General features: G+C 41.1%; 1 protein-coding gene across 5 annotated transcripts in view; it reads right to left on the reverse strand.

The window, feature by feature from the left end:
• The window catches only part of adgrl1 (adhesion G protein-coupled receptor L1), a 180,182-nt gene that overhangs the window by 22,906 nt on the left and 131,717 nt on the right, over nucleotides 1-25,559 (reverse strand). For 3 of the 5 annotated variants that reach the window (XM_004918881.3, XM_031899351.1, XM_031899352.1), the window contains exons 5-12: nucleotides 15,651-15,665; nucleotides 8,277-9,095; nucleotides 7,580-7,879; nucleotides 4,595-4,698; nucleotides 4,240-4,425; nucleotides 4,004-4,042; nucleotides 3,492-3,675; nucleotides 3,164-3,286 (exon numbers count right to left, since the gene is read on the reverse strand). In XM_004918881.3, coding sequence (XP_004918938.1) covers nucleotides 3,164-3,286; nucleotides 3,492-3,675; nucleotides 4,004-4,042; nucleotides 4,240-4,425; nucleotides 4,595-4,698; nucleotides 7,580-7,879; nucleotides 8,277-9,095; nucleotides 15,651-15,665 — 1,770 coding nt within the window. The remainder of the gene's footprint in view (nucleotides 1-3,163; nucleotides 3,287-3,491; nucleotides 3,676-4,003; nucleotides 4,043-4,239; nucleotides 4,426-4,594; nucleotides 4,699-7,579; nucleotides 7,880-8,276; nucleotides 9,096-15,650; nucleotides 15,666-25,559) is intronic. The other 2 variants (XM_012953139.2, XM_004918880.3) reach the window with 1 other exon arrangement.

Below are 25,559 nucleotides of genomic sequence, written 5' to 3' on the forward strand. Positions count from 1 at the left end.
ATATCGAGAGACACCTTATGAAATAATTAGAGAGACAGCAAGCAGAATATCAACTAGGAAACTTAAAAGGGTTCTCCTGCTATTTATCCACAGGATCATGAAACAACGGCATTCCGCTTGGATTCAATTGAACCGCAAAAACCCACAGAGGCGCAGGGAGAAGAGTGAATGATTTCACTGAATATCCAGGGGGGCACATCAGAGTCTATTCACAGGCAGAACTCACAGCATCTCAGGAAATGGCCCATACCTTCTACAAAGAGATATCCGGCAAAGAGGTGCCTAATAGAGTATCCAGAGACAGTCAGTCTTAATATATCCAGAGGCAGCCCAAAGTGTATGTTCCGACATACTTCAAATACTGCAGTTCTGTCCTGTGTAATAATGGGCCATGTCCTAAAAAGTTCAACAATTCTTTTCCAATTTTTCTCAACCGACTACAATGGATAAGGCTCCTAAATTAAGGAACTTGGCCCTCAAGAGGGGCTTTATTTACAAGATGTCGGCCTGGTATGAAGGTCCTTAAATGTTGGCTTTGGACTGAATGCCAGTTTTCTGGATTTTCTTGAATACGATTTTGTATATATCTGTAGCTTCATATTGCGCCAAGTAGCTTCTGGGGTCCATACTGTAGCACCAATACAGAAGAATGGCATATCTGTTGTAAAACCAACCTGGGTCACTACTGGAGTGGACCGATTCAAAATCCTCTCTTGTCCTCATCTGCACCCACACAGTAATAGTAGCCAGTAAGAATAAACTTCCGCTAACACCCAAGTAGTGAATAATAAAACTAAATCCTGTGTGTTGGAGGTCTTCTTCTTCCATTATATAGCCACAAGTGAATGGACTTTGGCCCAGTAACAGTTTAAGTAAGAGTTTTCTACATCTTAATCCAAGCCAATTCAGTTTTACTCGACAACCAATAAACTAAATATATGCAAAGAGATGCTTTATGGCTCACTGAACATTTATAGACATCTCACATAATGTATAAAAATAGAGGGAGGCTCTCTGGACTTAACTGGAAACCAATACTATAGGGATAAGTGAATCACAGTTTGTTTAGCAGAAAACTTGGCGGAGGAGAAATCTCTCTTGAGGATCGAAATGCGTCAAGTGCTGCTATAATAAACCATTATTGGATTCTTCAAGATTCATGAGTTTTCCCTTTATTGCTTTATCACAGAACTTTTCAGATATGCAGTGCAAAAAATACAAAAAAATGTGACTACTTTAAAGGAGTTATCCCCAGTTAGCTACAAAGCTGGTTCCAGCGCCAAGTTACATAAAAGGCGAAAGTCTAACAAACTGCCCACAGATGGCAGTTTTACTTTCATTAAAACTCACTGGTGCAGGGCGGGATCCTCACTATGAAATCTCTGCTCCTCTATTTTAAGTTTTCTCACGACTGATAAAGATCAGGCGAAGAATTTATTTGCCTTCCTTTATTTATTTTGTTTTGACCAGGCTGAATTATTTGGCTTGGAATGTTTGCTGACTAAATTTGCCAAGTGCTAAATTTACATAAGACAAAATTTGGTGGAAAATGTAGCCCCGAGCCTCTGTTTTTCTGGTGGAAAACATGCCACCCACATTGCAAGAATTATTATATATATATATATATTATAGAAAAGATGTCGGCTGTTTATGCTACTTTGAATATATGTTTTGATTTTTCGCAAGAAATCCCGGAGTTGCTGGTCTTTTCTATACTATTGGAACCCTTTACCGAGTAACCGAGGTATGTTATGTAGCGGTGTGCCATCCTTTGTGTGTATCTATGTATGCAATGTTGCTGTATATTTATCAAAGAATAAACAGAATTTTCTGGAAGACAACACTGTTTATATGGAGTTCCCTTTCCCCCGAATATTGTGCTGAATTATGTGGCCAAAAATTAGCCTCCTGGTGTAACCGTTTCCAGGGTAGATGGTTAGGTAAGGCAGCTATTACCTAACCTTATACCGATAAACTCTGCTAGTTATAGACTACGTATAAGATTATGCATGTATAAAATCTCTCTTTGTTGGTAATAAGGGGTGATCAGTATGGAACTAGGAAGGTATTTATACAGAAGGGACGGGGTGCGCATTAATACAGAACTCCCACAGGCTCTTTATAGGTTTCACACAGTAAAATTCCCCAGGATTCAATTTTTAATATTTCATAACTGAATTAAACGAAAATACATTGCAGCACAGTGAACACTGTCATAATGTAACCTGCAAGATTTGCTAAACTACAGATAAAATACAGCTTTTACTGCCTTTATTCTTTATAGTCGCGAGCTAGCCATGCAAACGAAAGAGCGGATCATTAGCTTCCCGATTCAGTCGTCCAGTGGACTTTTGAGACTGATGACCAGGGCCCCATAAATTTGGCACTAAGCTGTTGACTTGGCCTGGATACAGAAAAATAATCATTGGTTCATGTATGTGAGGTCCATTACCAGGTATTAATAGACTAGCTGGTGACAATCATTGCAGATATGGGGTCAGAACTGCATAAAGCAATCATCGACGCCAATGTAGTTTGTCCATCGATGAGTGAGCTCAACAGGCTGTTTAACTGGGGATTCCAAATATGAACTTGTGTTGCCAGCTTGGACGCTCAGACACGGGTTACCCAACGCCTTTCACTGCTGAGGTCCAGCCATCTAGTAATCGTTACACAGTCTCTTGTATGTAAGGGTCACTAAGTCATTTATATACATTTACTATTTATTTAAATAGGAGGAGGAGCTCCCCATGTTGGTGTTTGTTAGAAGTGTCAGTGACACTGCACAAGCTCAGTGTGCCTTGGGCTAAGCTAAGGGGTTATATGAAATTGTTAAGCACAAAATTAGGTTTGCTTGTCATAGATGCTGATGCTACAGGGATGATTATGATGCAAATTGCCATGGTTTCTGGGCTTCCATGTAATGAGAACCTGAATTAATTACTAATCAGCCTTGTACCGTCATATGTATATTCTATATATACAGAATATTGAGAGTTGTTCCCTAAGCTGCAGTGAATCAGCAGAAACAAAGATAGGGAGCTAATGGGGGCATTCCTGAAGATCTTTACTGATTATGCCCTTTGGAGACCTTGTGTTGGCACGCAGATAGAATAAAAGACAAGGCATATGTATGGCACACAATGCTACACAAACATCTTACCATTTCGACTGTTCTGCTTGATGGAGTTAGCGGAGAGCTGGATGGAGCTAAGACTGAGATTGTCCTGAGGAAAAATCAGCTCAGTAACCGAACCCTCTGTGTTCACCACTGAGACCTCAAGCACTGCAGAGAGAGAGAGCAATGAGGATGTTCACCAGAGACAGAATGCAAGAAGAAGAAAGGAAGGAAGAGTCAAGAATTTGATTGTCTTTAGGAAGAATACCATGTAAAAGTTTAAAGAATGATAACATGATGAATAAAGATTCCAAGTGCCCAATTTTTACTCAATATGTAGGAAGACTTCCTGTCATCCCTACATGCCACTTACCCACATTGGGCCTAGCAGTCTGGAAACGTGCAGGCTCCTTGACATTATCAGCCAAGAGAAAAGCTCCTTCTTCCAGTATGTCCAACAACATGGTCGCTGCATGTTCCTGCTCAGTGACATTCATGTCCCTCCATGATGGCAGTGCCTCTGGGCGCAAGAGGTTATCAACTGTTTCCACCACAGCCTGTGAGGGTGAGAGACATAAGGGCATTGCTTTGTGTATATGGGATTCAGGAATCCTCATGTTATATAGCTGTGTGCATTGCATTCTATGGTACGTTGCACATGTCATTAACTGCACCGCAGATTAAAACATGCTTTTTCTCTTGGCATTACTACCTGAATGGCAGCCTACATAATGCCGTTACACATGGTATTATATACTGGTGACAGAAATGCTTCATAAAAAGATGTTCATTTTCCTGTAAAGCCACCAGGGAGAGATGGATAGGTATACACAAGTTGTGCATATATGATTGTGGGCACACAGACACACAAACTGTCATTGTTACCTTGATATAATCCTTGCAGGTCCGCTCTCTTTTATGCATCTGTAATATAAGAATATGGTGTATTAGATTGGCATGGGGTTATATGGCACAGTGGGAATGATTACAGACTGAAGTGCTCCTAATGCTTGGGAGAATGAGGGTGTTAGAAGGTGTGAATGCCAATAAGTCAAAGATGGGGTGTTAGAAGGAGTTAATGGCAATAAGTAAAAAAAACAATGTCCGGTGAGTGCACATACCCTGTTGTAGTTCTTTCCCGCACTCTCTCGCTCCACTGGTCTTAGGGCTTGGAGTTGAGCATCCAGAATGTCTAAAAGCTGGTCCAGGAGACGTACGGATGATGTGACATCACCGGCATATATCTGCCCCCGAGTGTGGCGAGCCAACTCCCCTGCAATATTAGCTGCATTCTCTCCGCTCTTTATCTAGGGTGCATAGAAGTGGTATTAGAGGAGCCACAGATCAACAGGCACATCTAGTCCCATCCCATACTCGTGCCAGTCATCTCCACACACATCTGGCACACAAACCTACATACAATCATAGGTCAGGCCACCTACTCATACAGCACAGACATGCCAGCCACCTCCTCACCTTCTGTGCCACCTGGTTTACCCATGGAGAGGTACAGTTACTAAGATCTGGGCCACGTGGATTCCACACGCCTAGGGTTGGCAGACAGAGAAAAGAAGCGGTACCTAGAGGGAACACAGTGTCATTTAGCAAGTGTGTGAATCACAGTATATCTGTTATAAGTTATACATGGTAGGTGGCGCCCTCCACCATCACGCTGCTGCTGAAGGGTGCCCTTCAAACACCCCTGTATGATGGAGAATTCTGATTCCTATGTTCTAACCTTTCTGGAGATGGGGAGCTACAGGTAGAATGTATAATATAGAGGTTATGTAGTAACATGGGCAATCCAGATGACTTCCTTTATTATTCTCTCCGAATATTTAATCTGTTTCATGCGCTAATTTTTAGGTGGTGCATCTTTGGGGGCTGCACAGACCCCATCTTCTCCTTATACGCCATCACCCAACTGCTACATCTGTTGTTATAACCCTTATTCTATATGCACTAGACCAATAAACCCTAACTGCAGGCTGGTTGCTATGGAGACCAGAGAAATCTTTGCCTGTGTTAGTACATAACACAATTGCATATATGCTTTTGTAGTGCATAGATAAAGACACAAATGTTGCTTTGTCTGTGCAGCTGTATTGAAATGGCGCATAGCAGCGATCAGACCTTGATAAGGTCAAACATTTCTAGCAAAGCCTTCAGTCCAAGTGGGATAAGCTGGGAATTTATATACCATTGGTTGTTGGACTTAATACCTTCGTAAATTCCAGGCACCTTTTAAAGAGGGATACAAAGATATAAATACACACTTGGCTGAATAGCTTTGGTAAAGGCGACAATCTGTGGGTGCCCCATGGTACTACATCATTAGCCAGAGGTAGTGAGTTAGTAGAGTATAGTTCACTGGATTTGGACAATAAAGTTTACGCCCTAGGCAGGTGTTGCTGCTGGCTACCATTAGCTGTGTGCCTTCCAGCATTGCCAGCTGTGCCCAAGTCTATTTCATGAACCCACCAACATGTCAACTCCAACAACATGTGGCAGGTTCATAAGCTTTTAATGAGACGGCCTGGCTGCTCCCCTCCTGCCACTGTCATGTATATATTTATATATCCCCGGCCACAAGCAATGTCATTATTGCAGATCCCTCTCATCGCTCCCCATTCTGAATCCATAGTTCCCTGGCAAGTTACATTATAACCCTCAGTGCCTACTGGAGTTCTGTCTCGCTATGGAATCCTGCAAAGTGCTATAACGAGCAGCGGAAGCAGATTTCCCGCACGCTTCATCCGCTTTGATGAACGGACCCCTATACACTGCAAATGACTGAATTAGCAAACATATGAATTATGCATTAAAGAAATCTTGTTTTGCCCATTTCCAGCTGAGCATCCGAGAGTGTGTCGCTCGTGTGTAATACATGAATTAAGCGCATAAATAATAGATTGCGTATTTACTGGGAAACATAATCAAGAAATGTATATGTCCGGTGATTGCTTTGAAAATAGTTTGTATGGAAAAAGTGGAAATGTATTAAGCTACAATAATAATAATAAATCAGGTGGCTGAATCATAGGGCTCCCTGATCATACTTTGCCAGAGAAATGCGTAGGCCATGGCTGGTCAACCTTCAGCCTTCCCTATGTCTCTATACTACCCTTTCCAGAATCCACATGAGCTATAAGTATAAAGCAGTTATAAAGAAGTAGATTACTGAAACAATTGGAAAGATACAGTAGTAGAATTAAGTCTAAAACAACTGGACTTTTCTGAGTTTTTCTTGAAAATGTTTAATCAACATTTTGTCTTGTTTAATCTCCTCTTAAACCTCCTGCACCTGAGACTGTTTTGGGAAGGTCACATGGTTAAACAGTTACATTTTTAGTAGTATATGGGGTGGAGTGTGTAGCTTGTGGGAAAGAAACCCACAGGAGAGGTTATGTTCATGTACTTACCTTTTTGGGCCTACAGGTGTGAAATACCCAGCCTTACGCTTACATGATTTCACTGACTCAAACCAACAAGTTTCTGGACCATAGAAGGCCATGGTCTACCACGTGACATTACAAACTGACACGAGTTAAGAACACATGGCACCCTAGGCAAAGTACTTTGCAGACTCTGCTAAAAACTATTAAGTTGTTGCTAAGCTAAAAGCTCACCATCCCCCTAGCTGAAGAAGTTACTTATTCTGTCAGGCCTAGATCAGTTGGAAGGCCACAATGGCCTACGGTGGCAGAATTCTTGCTTACTGGACACTGGGCAGGCAGGAGATTTTGACAGCTATCTCTTGGCCAGTCCCCAGTACTTTGCAGTGGGTCAAAAGCCAAGTGTGGGGAGGGCAAGAGGCACGAGGGTCTTAATGTGCTCCACAGACAAACTCTTTGGTGTACCCTTACTGTTTAAATTTTAATAGAACCTTGCTATTTTATCCTGAGGTGTTTTTTAGGACATCCGTTTTCTAATTCACTATTGGGTAAGATCTGATGGATTTATTTTTTAAAACACCTTTCATTTTTTGAGGTAAGGTCCATTTTGCTTCTGTATTTTTAGTATAAAATGTGGGCCCATAAGTCTCCACCTGATGGGAACTCATCTGTGAAAAAAATCCAATTTTTTTTTTCTAAATGGACCCACTGAACCAAACGAGTCCTGCCTTCTCCAAGGCGTAAGAAAATTGGGAGCGGTGTAATTGAACAAATGAATGTGACTTGGAAAGTGCAGGACAATTATCATGAACCTTAGCCAAATGAAATACTGAGCTCATGTATGAATTACAGAGTAGATAAGTGTGCAATAGTGTGGCGGCTAAACAGATTACAGATTGCAATATTGGGCCAAAACCCTAAAATTAGAGACGGGAAGATTTCATTCAGAAAGCAAACCAAACCGAAAAGGACAGTGAAAAGGTACAGATATGCAGTTATACTAATGGTTATATTCTAGCCACTTTGCGAAAGATATAGATTAGATGGGATGCCTTTATAACCTTACCTCGTGTTCCCTTTGGACACGGCCTCTCTACTAGCATTCCTTGTTGCGCAGCTGGCCACTGTACCCGTCTCTCCTCACGAGGTGGGCAGTTGACCTCTGAGTAGGAATGCTGGTTGGACGGAGGCGGCCGACGGGTCCCAGGTGTAGGTAGTTCAGGCCCTATAGGGTTTACCACCCCTACGGGGTGCGTTGTCAGAGGAGGGTGACGAGCAGTGGTAGTTATAGAGGGGGGAGTGGTAACAGTCAGCGGCGGCTGAGGCAGTGTGGCAGTGACCAATGGTGGGGTGGGAGTGACTGGGCCTGTGAGACAGTCGGAGAAAAAGAGAGTCTAAGGAAGTTCACTGAGTCTAAACATTTCAAAAATTCAAGTGTTAAATAAGACAGTAACACTAAATACCAGCTTTCCAGACTGACAATTGCAACAGTGCATGATTATATAAAAGAAGTTAAGATAATAAGATTATGATTAATAACATAAATTCTTGCTTAGGGAATAATACCTGATTCAAGCACCCACCACAATTAAGCTGACCCAAATATTTGGACCCGAGGCCAATGAACTATCACTGTGATGCTGATATTTTGCATGCCTGCAGTCTTAGTAGGATGGATACACTATTAATATTACCCCATTGATCTCATCCCCTAAACTCTTATCTCTTTCTACATGTTGCCCATGTCAGCCGACCAAACTTACCTTCAGCTGGGTCAGGAGGGCCAAACTTCAGTGCATATCGCACCAAAAAGTAGTTGTTCCATACATATAACTGCCCATCCCTTGGATTGTAGTCCACTGAAGACACAAATTGGTATGGGTTAGGAAAGTCCAGTCCAGTTCCTCCATTGCCCCCCAAAGGTTCCTCACGATTTCGGTGTGTGTTGAAAGCATATTCCACACGATTTCCAGCAGATTCGCTGTCATCATCCACATACACTGACCTCAGAACATAAAGGACACCGCAGGCCATAAACGCATTGGAAGCTGAACGTTTGTCATAGGTTGTTTCCCAAGTGCCTTCGAATCGTAGTGTGTAGGGGTTGAGCTGGCTGACCACCAGCCTTCCACTGTTGCCTTCAGTTGCGTAGATAACCCACAATCCATTCTCATCCACAGCCAAGTCAATATCAGTCTTGCCACCCCATCGATAGGGGGAAGTGTCATGGTAGTTTGCTGTGGATATTATGGCCTCTCCACTCTTGATCCGTGTCCGCAAATCAAACTTGACAATATTGCGTGTACGTTCTTTGTTATAGAAGGCAGCTCCATCGTACACCACAAAGCCTGTGCCATCCACTCTGCTAGGTAGTCGATATGTTGTGGTGTGGCGACCTGCGGCATACTCCTCCCATGAAGCATATTCTGTTAATGTGTCTGTACGATAGGGGATCCATGGCATTACATAGAGACGCTCACCAGCCTGCAGGGGATCTCTACACCATGCTCCTGATTGGTGTTCGGATTCATGGGTGGAAGTGGGCTCCAGTATTTCCTGTAGGGTTCCCGGACAGACGAAAACTGGAAGAATGGGAAAAGGGGGTGCAGGAAAGAGGGAAGAAGAGAGATTGATGGGTGGGAATGTAAACAGGTAGGTCAAGGGAAATGGTGGAAGAGTATATTTAGCAAGAGCAAAGGATGAAGAATTGAATTAAGAGAGATTTGGTGATTGATAGGAGGCAGCAGAAGTAGGAGATATTGAAAATGAAAAGAAATTAATTTGAGCAATGAGATGGCAAGTGATTAATGAGATGAAATTGTAAAAAAAGAGAAACATGAGGGTGGTGAAATGAAGACAGTGAGCAAGTGAGTAAAGCATAATTGATGGTTTTAGGAGAGGAAATAAAAGAAAATAAGAAGACACCACATTATAACAAAGGGAAGAAAAAAGGTGGAGTGAAACAGTGAATGATAATAAAAGTAATGGAATGCAAAGTCACGTGAAAGGATAGGAAAGGTGGAATTTGGGGGGGGGGGTAGAGACAAGGGAAGTGGGGAGAAGATAAAAGATTATGGTGAGCTTTGTGAATATTTTGCACCCCTATAATTGTACTGTGATAATGGTACTGGGAGGTGATAAGGGTATGACAAAGGGAAGGAGAATTAGAGAGAGAATCAGAAGAGAAAACCCTCTCCTGATGTCCAACCCACACCATACACAATGGCCTCACATCTCCTTGCTGGGACTATGCCTTTGTATTTGCCTTTCCAATCTCTTACACTCTCTGTACCTTATAGAGATGAACATGTTGCCTACATATAGTTTATGCTATTTTTGGTCTCTCATAACATCTTTTTTATTCATGTAACTTTTAGAGTAATGGCAGAGGGAGTTGTGTTGGGTGCCTCCATTTTGTTTTTTTAACTGAAACAGCCCATTATACTTCAACTGAAATCTTGTATTTGGGTGACTTAAACTCCCTGGTGCCCATACAGCCCCACGTGCCATTACCCTTACAGAAGTGATCCTTTTCTTCTTCGATCTTACTTATTACATTTTTTCTCCCCCCCCCCTCCCATTTTCCACATCATTGTGGTTTTCTCCTGTTTCCATTTTAGCATATATTATCGTTGTAAAAATGCTGTAGTGGTGGGAGAAAAACAAAGCTTAAGTCACACAATGAGCTTTTAAACAATCACACAGTGGGGGTGGGAGGAACCTCCCCTGAGGATCTCCACTGCTGGTCAGGATGCCGCAAGCTAATTGGACAAAACAAATGCTGTTTACTCAGCCAAAAGAGAAATTGCGGTTTTAATTAATTAGATGACGTCCACTGTCCTGATGGGGGAAATGCAGATTATATAGCAAAAATCCAGAATGCCCATGTTTGCACCATGCGTATATCTTTGCATTAATAATGTTGACTTTCTGCTAGGAAACACCCCATCATATCATTAGCTCTCCCTTGCCGTATGGCTGGAAGGATTATAGGAAGATGATTCTTCTTATCCAGTCATCTTTGATTATTTCATCCATGTTAATAGGGGTAATTACAGCCCTCCCATATTGTTTAAACTGCTATTTCACAAGGGCTTATGAATGATATTTTTTATCCATCTTTAGTGTGAAGACACACACAGAGCTACATAGTTGCAGCTACTTGTCGCGGCTGCTAAACGCCAGACATACCCTGCCATAGACAACACTGAGAAATGCCTTTGCTAAAACATTAGCAGAGACAATTAGCAGTAAATGATCAGCATTGTCTATTTTTGTAGTTGTGACAAGTATCTGCTACTAGTAGCTCTGTGTGTCTTCACCCTTAACCACACCTTACATCTAACTTGAATATGGCTGGGGAAGCTGTAGGTACACTTCATTCTACCATCAGCTATCCTTGGGTTCTGTCTGCTGTATGGTTGGAGGCAATAAACACCTCCTGTATTGAAACATCTCTTCTTCTAGACCCTATGGCTGGATTGTGCAGTGCCCCTCTTTTGCTACTATGTTCTTACTGCATTTTAGCAAGTTTGTATATTTTTTTACCCCAATTTTTTTGTATTTGCTATCTAACAATCAACTCTCTCTAAATAGAGACAGAAACATACATACATACTTTAGGTATCACATATATACAGGAAGACCACCACCTTTTCAAGTTCTATTGTCCTATTTGTTATGATTTTAATGGATTTACTCCATCACAAGGAGATACGACTTAATGGCCTGTCACATAGTCTCTACTGTCAACTGTAAATCCAAATGGCATTGTAGGCTTTTCAGATTTGGTGCCTCTTTGTCTCATAAAGACAACAATAAGTTCAGGATGTTTTGTCTTTCTGGATGTGTTTTGGTAGATAAATGATTGTAGATAAATTGGTAGATACATTACAGTCTGTGATGGCTTTGTTGGCCCATAGGCAAGTTCCCTCAATCTGCTGCATATTTTTTTGTAAAAAGACTTGGGGAGCAACACAAGCACCATAATAGTTCAGGGAGGAGCCAAATAAGGGCTGTGATTGGCTATTAGGGAGCCTCTATGCACCCTATCAGCTTACAGGGGCTTTATTTGGTAGTAAATCTTGTTTTTATTCAACCAAAACTTGCCCCCAAGTCAGGAATTCAATAATAAGCACCTGGTTTGGGGGCACTGAGAGCAACATCCAAGGGGTTGGGGAGCAACATGTTGCCCCCGAGCCACTGGTTGGGGATCACTGGGCTACAGGTTCTGGATGAGGTTGAGTTTGTTTTAGTATAATCTGGCAATGCATATTTCCTTCCATACCTCCCCACCTATGTTGCTATTAAAATAGTTTATAAGAAATGTTTTTTAAGAAATAACTCGTATCAATCAATGCAAAGCCTGGTCAAGGCTACTGATTCTTAAACTGGTTTTCTTATGGAAATAATAACTGTAAACATGTTATCACTGGAAAATATTCTTTGATTACAATATATGTCACTGAATGCTTAACTCTACTAAACCTACTGGTATATGGAAACCTGAATTAGTTTCTCCTGATTTGCCATGGTGGGAGCTTCTTCTGTAGGACGTCTAAAGAGAAAGTTTCCTTTCGTCTGCCTGAAAATGTATTGGCAGCTGTGAAGAGAGGCATTGACAGTCCTCTAAGGAATCGACTGATTTTAGGGGGTTTATGGCTACATTCAGAGTCTCAAAGAGAGACTTTATGGCTACTTCAGGCCTCTACTGCATATAAAATGTTCCTCATTGTATACCCCACTCCTGGATGTTTAGGACATCATCTTCAGACTGTAGTCAGTCTCCTATTGTTTTGCCCACTGCAAACCAGATAAACAATTCAGACTCCTTCCTTTAGTGGCTTGTTTACTTTCTCAAAACCTACATCAACACATAGCACCCAAAGCATGGTAATAACCAGTCAGTCCATTTCGCTTTGCCATACTAATAAGCAGAACTGTGTTATGAGAACACCTCTGTTAGAGCTTTGCCTTGTTTTCATTCTCAGTCCCTATCAATAGCCTCCTTACAGCTATTGTTAAATTAAGAAATATAGATGCACATGTTGGAAATAATAGACATAATTCTATTTATAAGGGTAATGATGGCCATATCTTCTTATGAGTTGACTGCCCCTGTAAATATGATGTTGAGGCTTGAGCATTTTAATCATTTTTGGGGTGTTCTTGTAACAAGCTCTGCTTTTTTTATTAGACATTGGAGAAAATGGAAAAAGAAATGAAGTTAATCTCAGACACCTGTAGAAAAAAAATCAGTAGTGTAAGTCGACGTTTGGAGAGTTAGATTCTTTCTGGTCACAGAGGAAGCTGTTAAAGTGACAGGATTTGACATTAAAAATTGTTAGATGGCAAAACACAGGAGAAACAGTCATGCAGTACCTCACGCTCCCACCTCGCTGAGTGAGGCAGGCACGCTGTGGGAGGGCAGCGAATATTCTTGCAATATGGAGCAACATTTTGGGATATCTTGCTTTGACTTATGAAGGAATAGGCCTTACAATTACTGAATAAAATGAATGGAATTTATTGGCTATAATTAGATTATAACCAACTAAATAGGGATATGGAATTAAGGAGAGGGGTAGAGAATCATAAGGCAAAAGGAGGAGTTACAAGGAAAAGACATATGGGACAGTAGGTGGAGTTGTAGGCAGGGGTTATATGGAACAATAAGAGGAATTAAGGGCAATTAAGGCGAGGAACAAAAGGGGGGGTTACAGGGAGAGGGTTATGTGGAGGAATAGAAATTATAGAATTATAGGGAGGGTTATAGGGAGCAATAGGAGGAGTTATAAGGAGGGGTTATATGGAGCAATAGGGGGAGTTATAGGGAGGACTTATATGGAGCAATAGGAGGAGTTATAGGGAAGGTTATATGAAGCAATAGGAGGAGTTATAGGGAAGGTTATATGGAGCAATAGGAGGAGTTATAGGCAAGGTTATATGGAGCAATAGGAGGAGTTATAGGGAAGGTTATATGGAGCAATAGGAGGAGATATTGGGACGGAGTTATATGGAGAAATAGGAGGAGTTATAGGGAGGACTTATATGGAGCAATAGGAGGAGTTATAAGGAGGGGTTATATGGAGCAATAGGGGGAGTTATAGGGAGGACTTATATGGAGCAATAGGAGGAGTTATAGGGAAGGTTATATGGAGCAATAGGAGGAGTTATAGGGAAGGTTATATGGAGCAATAGGAGGAGTTATTGGGACGGAGTTATATGGAGAAATAGGAGGAGTTATATGGAGCAATAGGAGGAGTTATAGGATGTGGTTATATGGAACAATAGGAGAAGTTATAGGCAGGGTTATATACAGCAATAGGAGGAGTTATAGGGAGGGTTATATGGAGCAATAGGAGGAGTTATAGGGAGGAGTTATATGGAACAATAGGAGAAGTTATAGGGAGGGTTATATAGAGCAATAGGAGGAGTTATAGGGAGGGGTTATATGAAACAATAGGAGGAGTTATAGGGAGGGTTATATAGAGCAATAGGAGGAGTTATAGGGAGGGGTTATATGGAACAATAGGAGGAGTTATAGGGAGGGTTATATAGAGCAATAGGAGGAGTTATAGGGAGGGTTATATAGAGCAATAGGAGGAGTTATAGGGGAGTATAAGGCGGAGATAAATAAATCACTAAAGGATTAAAAGATACCGGTGCGAAAGACACTATTGTATGAAACAATAAAAGCATCTGCGCATTTAGAGAGCAAGTCTAAATGAAGTAAAGGGTCGGTTACAGGCAATATCTATATAAAGCCATAGTTCTAGTTTTCAGTAAATGTGACGCTATGACGCTATAGGTGGAGTTAGAGGCAGCAGTTATACATGGAGCAATAGAAAACAAATCAGCAAACATCCATCCTTCCCCCCTGCCCAGACAAAGCCCCCGTTGTCAATGATTTCCGTATTAATACGCAGGTCTGTGCACAGACGGAAGGAGAGACTAGATTAATGAAGTTAGTAATCAGAGTACAGCACGGAGGAGACAGATGAGAGGTTAATTATCACCACAGGGTGCTGTATGTCATCAACGTACACCACAAACCTCCCCCCCAGCCCCCAAACACTTTCTGAACCTTCCCCCAAATCCTGAGGGAGCAGCCATACCCCGCCTGAAAAATGTACCATGTGTTTATATATAATTTATAAATGCATTCAGAACAGATTATGCATGCAGAAACGGCCGTATTACACACACGCACGGCTCTCCTATGCATCCTCTATTCCAAACCCATAGATATAAATGCATATGATATATATATATATACACGGAAGGTACTTTTTTTCATAGAGAGCAGCTGTCCTGCCACCCATTCCTGCCAAATAGGCAAGTCCTGGTCAGGGAATCCCTTCCATAAAAAAGGGGGTGTGGGTGCCAAATAAAAAGAAAGCAAAATATATAGTTAAAATAAGAGGGAAAGATAGAGTGATATATACAGATAGAGAGGAGAAGTGAGAGTAGGAGAGAGCTGAAGGGAATAATTGAGGTAGGCCAGGTTTCTGGAGGTTGCTATGGAAACATGACGGATAAGGAGAGGCGGGCGAGGGATGAGGTGGGGGTATAGGCTGCAGACTATCGCACTGCTAACTCTCACCTTGCCATAGTATCAGTGGTAATCATTGCACAACAGTACTCCATTTGCCCTGTCCCACACATCTAAAAAAAGGCTTTTAACCAGTTTCCCTTTCAAAACCTACTCAGGCGTCTACCCCTTTATTCTGATTGTTGAAAAAAATAACTGAAAAAGGATGGAAAATTATATTGTTTCAATGGTTGATCCAACAATAGCTTCCACTGTTATTGTACACTCATTCATTGGCCTGTATTTCCCTTCTAACCCTTATGGCCCGACCTGCTCACTGAAGCTCATTGGCTGTTATAGGCATCATATCTACTCCTTACCACACTGTGGCCCATTTTGGGATCGTACATAAGAGAAATATATATATATCAGCCTTGCAATCCTTAAAAGCGAAAGGAAGTAAGGGGTAGCAGGGTCAGCAAAGGAAAGAAAGGATGAGGAGGGGGAGGTGGAGAGAAGAGGAAAAATTAGGTATCCAACATTAATTATGGGCGGATTTAACGAGTCACCGTGAGGGTAACAGGAAGGGACCAATGAAATTTACCTTTTTGCTCCACTTCTATTCACGCGTCAGAAAAGAAAAAGAGAGAAAAAATATCAAATGAAAAAGAGGATAGGAAAAGGAGAGAAGATATTCATGAGTGTCATTTCCCCAAACCTCCCTCCACCCCAATCCAAGGATTCCAAATATCCCTCCTCCCAACAAAACAATTCATATTCTAATATCCCATTGTGTAATGTGGAGGGGTAGTGGGGCAACTGGACAGGGCAGTCTTGGGATCCAGGTGGAGGGCCCTGTAGAGAGAAAAGGATGAACAGATGGAAACAACAGGGAAGAGTATGGGTGGTGTAGCAGTATGGGAGTGGAGGAATGTAGGGCGCACAAAGGGGGCACAATGGAGAGGGAGTAACATGATAAAACTGAGGTTGATGGATACAAAAAGGGAGTTTAGCTTGCTAAGGTCCTGCAAACAGAGTAAAAGTGGGAACAGATGCAGGAATACTGCTTGATGTAAGATTAATAGACATCAAGTCTTGATGCAGATTAAAAAAAAAAGTTGTAGGGGATTGTAGGGGAATCGATGCCATGAAAGAGAGCATGGTAAAAAATGGTCATTCGGCACTGATGGAAGGATAATGGATATAGAATGGAGGGGCAGGGAGAAACACAGGGAATATAGTACGATGGAAGAAATGGCCCAAACGTGAAGGGAATAGGTGCGTAATGATATGGTGATGAAACTGAAGACATCATAAGTACCCCATTTATTATATTCCATTCAAATGATTTTAATTACACAGGGACATACCCTACTGTGTGCACAGAGCACTTTGTCTCGGTATATTTGTAGCTGTAAATACCTATACAGGTATATGTACATCTGTACATTACACCACATGCTGGTGTGTATACTGAATCAATCAATCATGAACATTGATAGTGGCTGGCAGAAAACCAGAGAACTGGCATAAATGTGTACAGGGGGCAGCAAATACAAGGCATGCAGAGTTGTACTTATATATATATATATAAGATATGGGCTTGTAAAACAAAGTTTGCTCATAGATCCATCACTGCGAGGTAGGTAGTTGCCACACTTGGCCTTCTCCATAGGATGTTATGAAATTTTGCTATCACTTTATGACCATTGCTACAGGGAGGGGGCATTATTATAAAACTAGAAAGTAGAATGAATCAGCAAATGGCAGGGTCAAAGCTACATCTTAATATTTTACTATGAATAAGGGAAAACCTATAGATGGTAATTTCCACCCATATGCAGGGTTTATTGTTGATTTATGCACCCAAGGATCCTACAAAGATAAAAGAAGGTAAACACAGACGGAAGATGGAAATGTAGGAATGAATGAGAACGTGAAAGATGTAGACTTGGGGGCTGGGCATGAGTGGGGAGGGACACACTCAGGGAATCTGCAAAGTAAAAGTTAGTGGTATTCATATATAAGCAGTAATAAAGTCAGATGACAGTGACAGGCAGAGAGACACAAATGACAGACAGGCCAAGATATTGCACTTTCTATCTTACAATCATGAGCAAAGATAAATCTGGGCATGGGACAGACAAGAAGAAAGAGAGACTCAGAGAGAGAAAGAGAGAGGGGTATGAGCTAAAGCTCAGGAGAAATATGAAGACAAAGACTATAGAGCTCATTTACTAATCAAAGGCACATTAGTGGGTGCAAAGCTAGTGTGCAAGGTGCAAGGAACTTTACCATAGGGGACCAAGTTAAGCCCTAGGTGCACTTATGGAATACTGAGCTAGCAAGGGTATGATAATGGAAGTCCATGTCCCACCAACATGCCAATACTTATGTAGTGGGCCCACCTTGCAGGGCAATAAAAGCATGTTGTGGGTACTAAGGTGGCAATATACACCTGTCTTGCTCTTCACCCTAGTAAATGAGCCCTCATGAGTAGAAGTGAACGGCAAGCCAGATACAGAGAGAAGTAGCGATAGAGACAGACAGAGAGAAACAGCCCAAAAGAGGAGGAAAGGAAGCATGTGACTGAGAGAGCAATGTAAGAGCAATTAACAGAATAGGGGAGGAAGAGACAGAGAGTGAGACAGCCTCGGCAGAGCATCCTGGGAATAGAACTGTTATGTTAATGTGCAGAGCCTGGAAATGAAAACAATGGGTTAAACAATTTATACCCACAATGCCTCCCGCCTCCGCACAAGGCTACGCACGGGGTGAAGCAAGCAGCTCTGTGCCAAAGAGGGGCCTGCAGAGCACTGCAGAGCGATGTGCGTCTGCGTGCAGAGCAATGTGTGCTACCTGAGTGTACTGTCGTTTTGCTGAGCAAAGCATCTCTGTGAGGGGTCATACTTCTACAAGTAGAGGGTAGGGCTTGTGAATCATAATCAGTGGCTTCAAATATCCATAGGGGGCAGTGTGTCTACATGTTCTTATCCAGCTTTAAAGACTTCAGTCTGATACCTATGGGGGGGGGGGTATATAATAACAATATTTGCCCAGATCCAATAACCCATAGCAACCAATTAAACATATGCTTTTATACTTGCAAGTGCCTGTTTCACTGCTATTCAACCGATTGGTCTGCAATCTCAATAATAGGATACTGTGCCACTGAGTACCCACATGGATGGGCAAATCGTTCTGGTCTGTTCATTCAGGCCAAATGTAATCCAGCAGACATTCAGGACAGTCTTTTAAATCTGATTCCCCCCCCCCCCCCCCCCCCCCCCCCAAGGTGTCCTACATGCCCATAAGCTTCAGCAGCAAATAAGAAACTGCTGAATCAATTCTGTGTATTTCTGGCCAACAGCACTGATAAAAGCTAATGTCTGAACTGGTTGCCATGGATGACACATTGCCCATATTATTACTCTATAACCCCCCAATTATGTACAAATGCCTTTGTAGCTTTACAATGTACAATCCATTTTATCTAAATGTGTCATAAAATATATGTCTGCGAATACAGAGGAACGGATCCCGGCACCCATGATGTGTTCCATACAGCGTGTAGGCTTGGGTCCTATTGTTTTCTACATGCAGTGTAATAGTTATCTGTTTTTCTGACTGATGAAGTGTGTAAATGCAAATAATTAAAAGGACATACGGGTGATTTATATGTGCCATCGATTATGTGACTGTGGTTGGAGGTGATTTGCGCGTGCAATACCGTCTGGCTTCAACTGTAAGTGATTTATATGTCCAGTACTCTCTGACCACTGAAGGTGATTTATATGTTCGGGCATGTAAGTGTGCTTCTCTGTGGGTTTGTCAGCAAGTCCTTGCTATATCCCTGTGATGTGACTATACATATAGGGCACATGGGGCATATACATTAAACCATAAAGTGTAACTGGAAATCTTTGTAATCCCTTAGCTATTCTTTGAATCCCATTAATTGTACAGCACTAGGAGTGAAAGCGATGCCAACAGAAGCAAGACAATGGTAAAGCGCACCGTATATATCTCTGTGACTGTGTTTGCTCGGTATTTAAGAGTGCAGCACTGTATCAACATACATTGCTCTGCACACAAATACACAATGCTCCGCAGGGTAAGCTCATGATGTTCTGAAGTGCGGTACAGTTGCCCCCGTGGTGCCTAGAGGCTCTGCAGTCAGAGCGAGGGCTTTTCTCCCTCTTTCCCTGTTCCCTAAAACTTATAAAGGGTTTTTGTGGATTAGTTCTTCTGTGTGCACTGGGCTGAAATGTAAAAGGTTAGAGGTCAGCGATACCTGTCAGAACAGATCAAACGCTAAAGAGGGTGATTACTATGTAATGCTTCCCGTCGGCCAAAAACATCCTAGCAAGGAAAATCATCTAGGCATGTGTCCCGTCCCTTAGTTTAACTTCATCTAATCCATTCAGATCAGTGACCCTGCCGTGCACTAGATTCCTCAAGGGTAGGGTGGTGAACCAAAAAGTAGGCAATGAAAAGTGAGAAGGTGAGAATTAGTCGAAGATTGTGGCGTGCACGAAAAGGGAGATGTAGGTGGGTACAAAGGAAAAGGTGCAAAAAGCATGAGAAAGGTGCCTAGAGATCATGGGAGGGAATATCACTAGAATGAAAGACAGAGCAGCAGTGAACTGGATAAAAAAAGGCTTGTGATATTGATAAAATACTTATGGAAAATGAAGGACATGCCAAAAATGAGAATGAAAACCTACCCTGGGAGACCCTGTAAATGATAGTGAGTAGTCAAGTAAATCTAACATTCCAGTCATTTATTATAAACGTTATAATTCACCTGAGGATATTCTGTTGGGTGTTTTATACGGTGTATTAAAGGAAGAAAGAAATGTGTGGTGGTATTGTTCCTGTCTCTGAGACAATATGAAAATAAAGAGATGAAGACGGTAGTAAGATACCATTTATTGCGCCAATGAAGATCTTCAGTCCAAATATGAACAAAATGTAACCTGTGTTATGGAGATCTAACTCAATCCTGGTCCTACATTTCCAACTGAGAATCCCCTTGTTATATAAAGGTTTCATCACTGAGTTCCACCAGAAGAACCCAATGGCTGTAGAGATGCAACATAAAGAACTCCATGTTGGGCAAAACCTTAAACACAGAGTCCTACCTGAAGAATGCATGCCATGGAAGGTTTTGGTTCTCAAATTTCATGTTACACAAATACAGGTCTGTCTGGAGAACCCAGGTGATAGGAAATCTTGCTAAAAGTTTCATGTGAAGAACATACAAGCTTCATGGTAAGAGTTCCACTTTATGAAACCCATGCAAGGCTGTGCAACATACAAAGGTATAAGAATAGAAATACACCTGAAGACCCCCATGAGGTACAACATCGTGATCACTGAATTCCTCCTTAAGAAGCTCAATGATTTGACATAAAAACACCAATGACATTGTAAGCCTAGGGCTTCACCTAGAGAGGAATACTATCAAATGCAATAGTTTATGTTTACAACCAATAAAAGCTATCATACTACCATTTCCATTTTCCTCTGTCCATGATTTATGTATGAAGCCTTTCCTTCATAAACTGCTTCTTTGGTTCTTGTGATGTGCAATATGAACATGTGCTGTGCTCTTCACATGTTTATGTGGGTCATGTTGGTATCTCATTTGTTATGTAGTGGGATGTGGTGCTGCCTATTACATGTCTTTAGGCTCATAGCGAATGGGGCATTATTATATGTAATGGTCAATGGCAATGCATAGATACTTGATTTTTTTGGAGTAAAGCACAAAACCCAAACAAAATAATGATATCACTGGGTCTTCTGGCCAAAGCTCAAATGTTATTTATATAACTTCTATATTCTTGTATATTTTACATTAAGGGGTACATTATTTCTTATTGTTTAAGTGAGTTATGTGACACAAGTGACATCACCTGGCCCGGATTATAGCTGATGACATCACTTATAATCATTTGTAGGGAAACATTTTAGAGGTTATTCATAGTTCTTGAGTATGATTTACAGTGCCTTGCAAAAGTGTTCAAACTACTTGCAATTCTTGTAAAATCTACCCTGCAATGTTGATTTCTATTTTTTTTTTGTTTTTGTTTTAAAGCATTGAAACTCCAGTTTTTTGGTTGTGAGGTTATGTATTTTCACTAAAATATGCTTTTTGCATTCAAATATTTTGTTGTGTCCCCAGCTTTAAGTTGGAGCAAGTATACACCAGCTTTCCAGACTAATTGGAAGTTATTTTGACCTATTCTTCGAGGCACATGTTCTCCAGTTGTCAGATTAAGTATTGAACCACAAAAAGCCACAAACACTCAGATAAGGGCTTCAACTGGGACAGTGTAGCACATTCAACTTTTTGTTTTTTAGCCAGTTCAATGTTACATTGGCCTTATATTTTGGATCACGCGCCAGTAAAGGTTTATTGGCTCATGTATGGGGCTCTCTCAATGCCATGACAGACTTATATCCAGTCAAATATCATATATATATATATGAGGACTGGAAAGGCAGATTAATGTGGTCATAACTTTACAGGGAGCTTGGGAGTGGCCGAGGAATTGAAGCACCCTGTGGAGATATGTGAGTGGTGTGCCGAAAAATGTTTCTATTGTCATAACTTTATGGGTCATTCATTATGATCCAATTATTGGCCCAGAGGCAAATGATTAAATCCCCACAATTTGGCCCAGAGTGTTAGAGGCCTAATTGACTAAAGATAAACTATTTGGTGACCTCACCAGAGCAGATCTTCTAATGTATCCCATGCTTTACTAAAAGATTAACGTTAACCTTAGCTTCAATGTTTAAGCATCTGACTAACTTGAAGAGCCTAATTGTCCCTTAATTTGTTGAGAAGATCTTAGTTCAGGTCACTGTTACTGTTAGTTCCAAAACACAGCAAGGTTTGTCTGATGATAGGTTACTAAAGCTAACACTGAGAGGCATAAAAGTGAAAAGGAGTAAAAGTAATTGAGACTCTGTATAAGTTGCACTTCTAGCCAAGTTGCTTCAGTCTATTCAAGATGAAGCCCTAAAGCTATTGAGGCTCAACACATACTAAAGAGGGCTACAGACCATACCCTGTTGGACCAGCCCTATGCATAGATATATGGAGAGACCAATAAAAGACCAATTGTGATGCCTACGAATACTGGGAATGCAACTGACTTGGCCAAATAATCAAAATAGAGGATTGATCAATGCACATTCCAAGGTCCCATGTTTTAAAAGTTATTTATTCTGTGCAACGACCTATAAAACGTTGTGTCTGGAATGGAACGAATTGCTAAAAAGTCTTGTTGTTGAGTGTTGCACCAAAGGGCTAGGAATGACCGAGAGCTGCATAGAGTGTGAAAATATAGTGGGATGAGAAGTTGCAACTTGTGTCAGTTTGAGCCTTGGAATGTTCAAGAGAAAGATTACTTATGTTTAAGTTTATCCTGGGTTCCATTATTATTATTTAACCAAAACAATGATATCTGCAATATAAAATACTATAAAATAGTATACTGGGCAAGATTAATGGTCATAAGTGTTAAGCATACAGGTATATATGCAGAACAGAATAAAGAAAGAATTAATGAAGCTGTAACTTAGAGATCATTAATTAAATTCCAGGAAGACTTTGTGTTTTATTTCTAATTAAATGGTGGTTCTTGGTTTTCTGGTTCCCGGGTACTAAGGACAATCTGCATTATGATGGTGTTAGGACCTTGGAAACCACAGATAATAATTTCTGTTTCCACATTACAGTTGTTAATGCCTCTTGAATTGTTCATTATAAACTCTTGAGAAGGCATCTAGGCTAGCTTATATGTACCTACAGTCGTGATCAACATTCCTACCAAATCCAAGAGCCCTTAAGCAACTTTTTAGCAACCTGCTCTTGACTCTGAACAAACCCTAGTTTCCAACTCAGTCAGCCAATTACATGCCCAGGCAAACACTTTGGAAGAGCTCATAGCCGCCTGGTATATGAATCTACAAAAATGGTAGTATCTCAACAGTAGGGCTTCCCAGATAATGCATGCCACCATATACAAGTACTTGTGCACATCTCTAGCTAGTCAACCAACCTGGATAATATTAGTCCACAGCAATATATTTAAATGTGACTAGACTAGATAAATTAGACAAAATATCATGAAACCAACTACAATCAAGAGCAAGTAAGCGGAGGGGTTCCAAGACTGGTCCCCTCTGAACCACTAAAAACATGGATTTTCCTGCCTAAGAACACAATAGCAAACAGACCAAACTGCCACATTACTCCTATCAGGGCGGATAAGTAAGAAAATAAGTAAATCCCACTTAATAAAATATCTGATGTTAAAGATATCCATTGCAGGCTTACATGGAGACACCATGATCTAGCTAGGGAGAGGGATCCCTGCAACTGGTCAGGAATGTAGCATTTTATTAATATATTTAGGATAACCACGGACAGTATAGGTTTATTTGTTATTAATCCTCAAAAGTGACTTGAATTCACTGTACTTAATCTATAGATTTTTGAGGCTGCAAGAGATAAAAAGACTGTCAGGACATCTGGTTTGTGTGGATGAATGTAAAAAAGTACAAAGAAACTATTCCAGCACTGTCTCTTATTCTCACAATCACATGACCCCTTTATTTTACCCTAACCCTTTACCTTCCATTGTCACTGACTAAGGAATAACATCAAGCAGAAACAGTATTTTTAGAAATCCAAGACCAGCTTGGTTTTAGGCATTTTCTAAAATGTTCTGTAAGTTTTTAGCTTTGTATGTTCTTAGACCAACCTACCTTCCAAGAAGCCCAACTGTACAAGACTAAGGAATCTAAAAGGTAGAATAAAATTAGAACTACTTCTCCCTTTCCCAAAGGCCCAGTAGGCACACAAGGTTCCTGTATGCCTCCCCTACTGGCCGCCCAAGATCTCCAAAATGGTAACTGTTTTAGTGAAAGGTGGCTGATAGGCAGAGAATGGAGAGATATCATTCTCCAGCTCCTCGATTATTACTGAGGAGGTCGGTTCCAATGGTTGCCATTGCCTGTCTGACTATTATAGCAAGATAAAGTATACAAAGGGTACTTGCTAATGCTAGCTCAAAGCCACTGTGGAAGTCATAACTCTAAATTATATAACGTTTTGTAGCAATGGTGTGAGGAAAGGTACAATTATACCGCCTCATCCTACACACAGAGCAAAGCAGCGTGGGAGTTATATCCCGCGGTGGACCTTCATTTAGTTGGCTCTTGTCCCACCTACACTTTTAATACATGTATATGGTAGACTGCTACACCATACTCCATCTATATAATATAGAAATCCATGTAACATGTATATGAAAGTAAAGCTGGTTTATACCATTCTCTGTCTATCTGAAATATATTATAGGCATATAAGTACTTCTGATCTACTCCAAGAACAAAGGAAAGAACATACCCTGCTATTCACTATGACCCTCAGCTTCGTCAGTTAACTAACTTCATAAATTAAATGAAACACTGCTAAGACGAGTAAACCTATATCCATCAGGGTACTCTGGGCATGGTGAGACTGGCTCCAAGCTGTCCTGCAGCAGACCCCACCGGCTGTATACTTTTGCCTATATAGAACAACATTTGGGCCAAACAAATAAACTGTGATGACTAGCAGTATAATAATAGTATGCCAAGCACCGCCCATCTGTGTAGCTTCCCCTGTGCTGGAAGATATGTCTTCAAGCAGATTTTCAATAGAGACATCAGTAACTGCAACCACAACGGGGCATACACTCTTCCAAAAAGCTTATGCCATGACTGCATGCCTCCATTTAATTTAGGTAATATAAAACTATATTGAATAAAATAGTTACAGGTCTGTCCTTTGCTATTATAATGAATGAATGCTGAGCAATTAGTAGGAAAAGACAGACGGTCTATTTAACCATCTAAGGGGTGCACGATCTTAGGGCCCTTACAGGGGACAAGTGCACCAGTTGTACAGGAAGGAACAAGGTTCATAGAAATGCAAGGTCTTGTTCTTAATGGAGTTGTAAACCCAATCATAACGCTGTCCCACGGCGCCCCCTAGTTTTGCTATAGAACTTGCCAAAAAACGTAATTATAGATACAAGGAAATTTACCAATGAGAATTCCACTGACCAAAAATCTCATTATAAGTGCAAGAGAAGTGACCAATGAGAATGCAGCACTATGTCAGGCATCTTGCTGTTATCTTACATCTAGAAATAATGATGTCTTTTTGCCTTCATTATATGGCACAGGAATCAGACATGGAGATTAAGGACAGACTTGTTCAGTGCTGGGAAACTGTGTTTAACGCTCCCAACTCCAATTGCAGGATCAAAGAACATGGAGCCAGATCTACACACATCAGCTGGGATTCTCATTGGAGGATTTCTTGCATTTTAATGCAGCCGCTGTGGAGATTTGGGAAAATGTTTTGGAAAAGTTTTATTGTGCAATATTGCTTTAGTAATACAACCCTGATGTTGCTGGACTACAGCTCCCAGCATGCCTCACC

The sequence above is a fragment of the Xenopus tropicalis genome, chromosome 3, assembly GCF_000004195.4.
Source record: "Xenopus tropicalis strain Nigerian chromosome 3, UCB_Xtro_10.0, whole genome shotgun sequence".
Lineage (NCBI taxonomy): Eukaryota > Metazoa > Chordata > Amphibia > Anura > Pipidae > Xenopus > Xenopus tropicalis.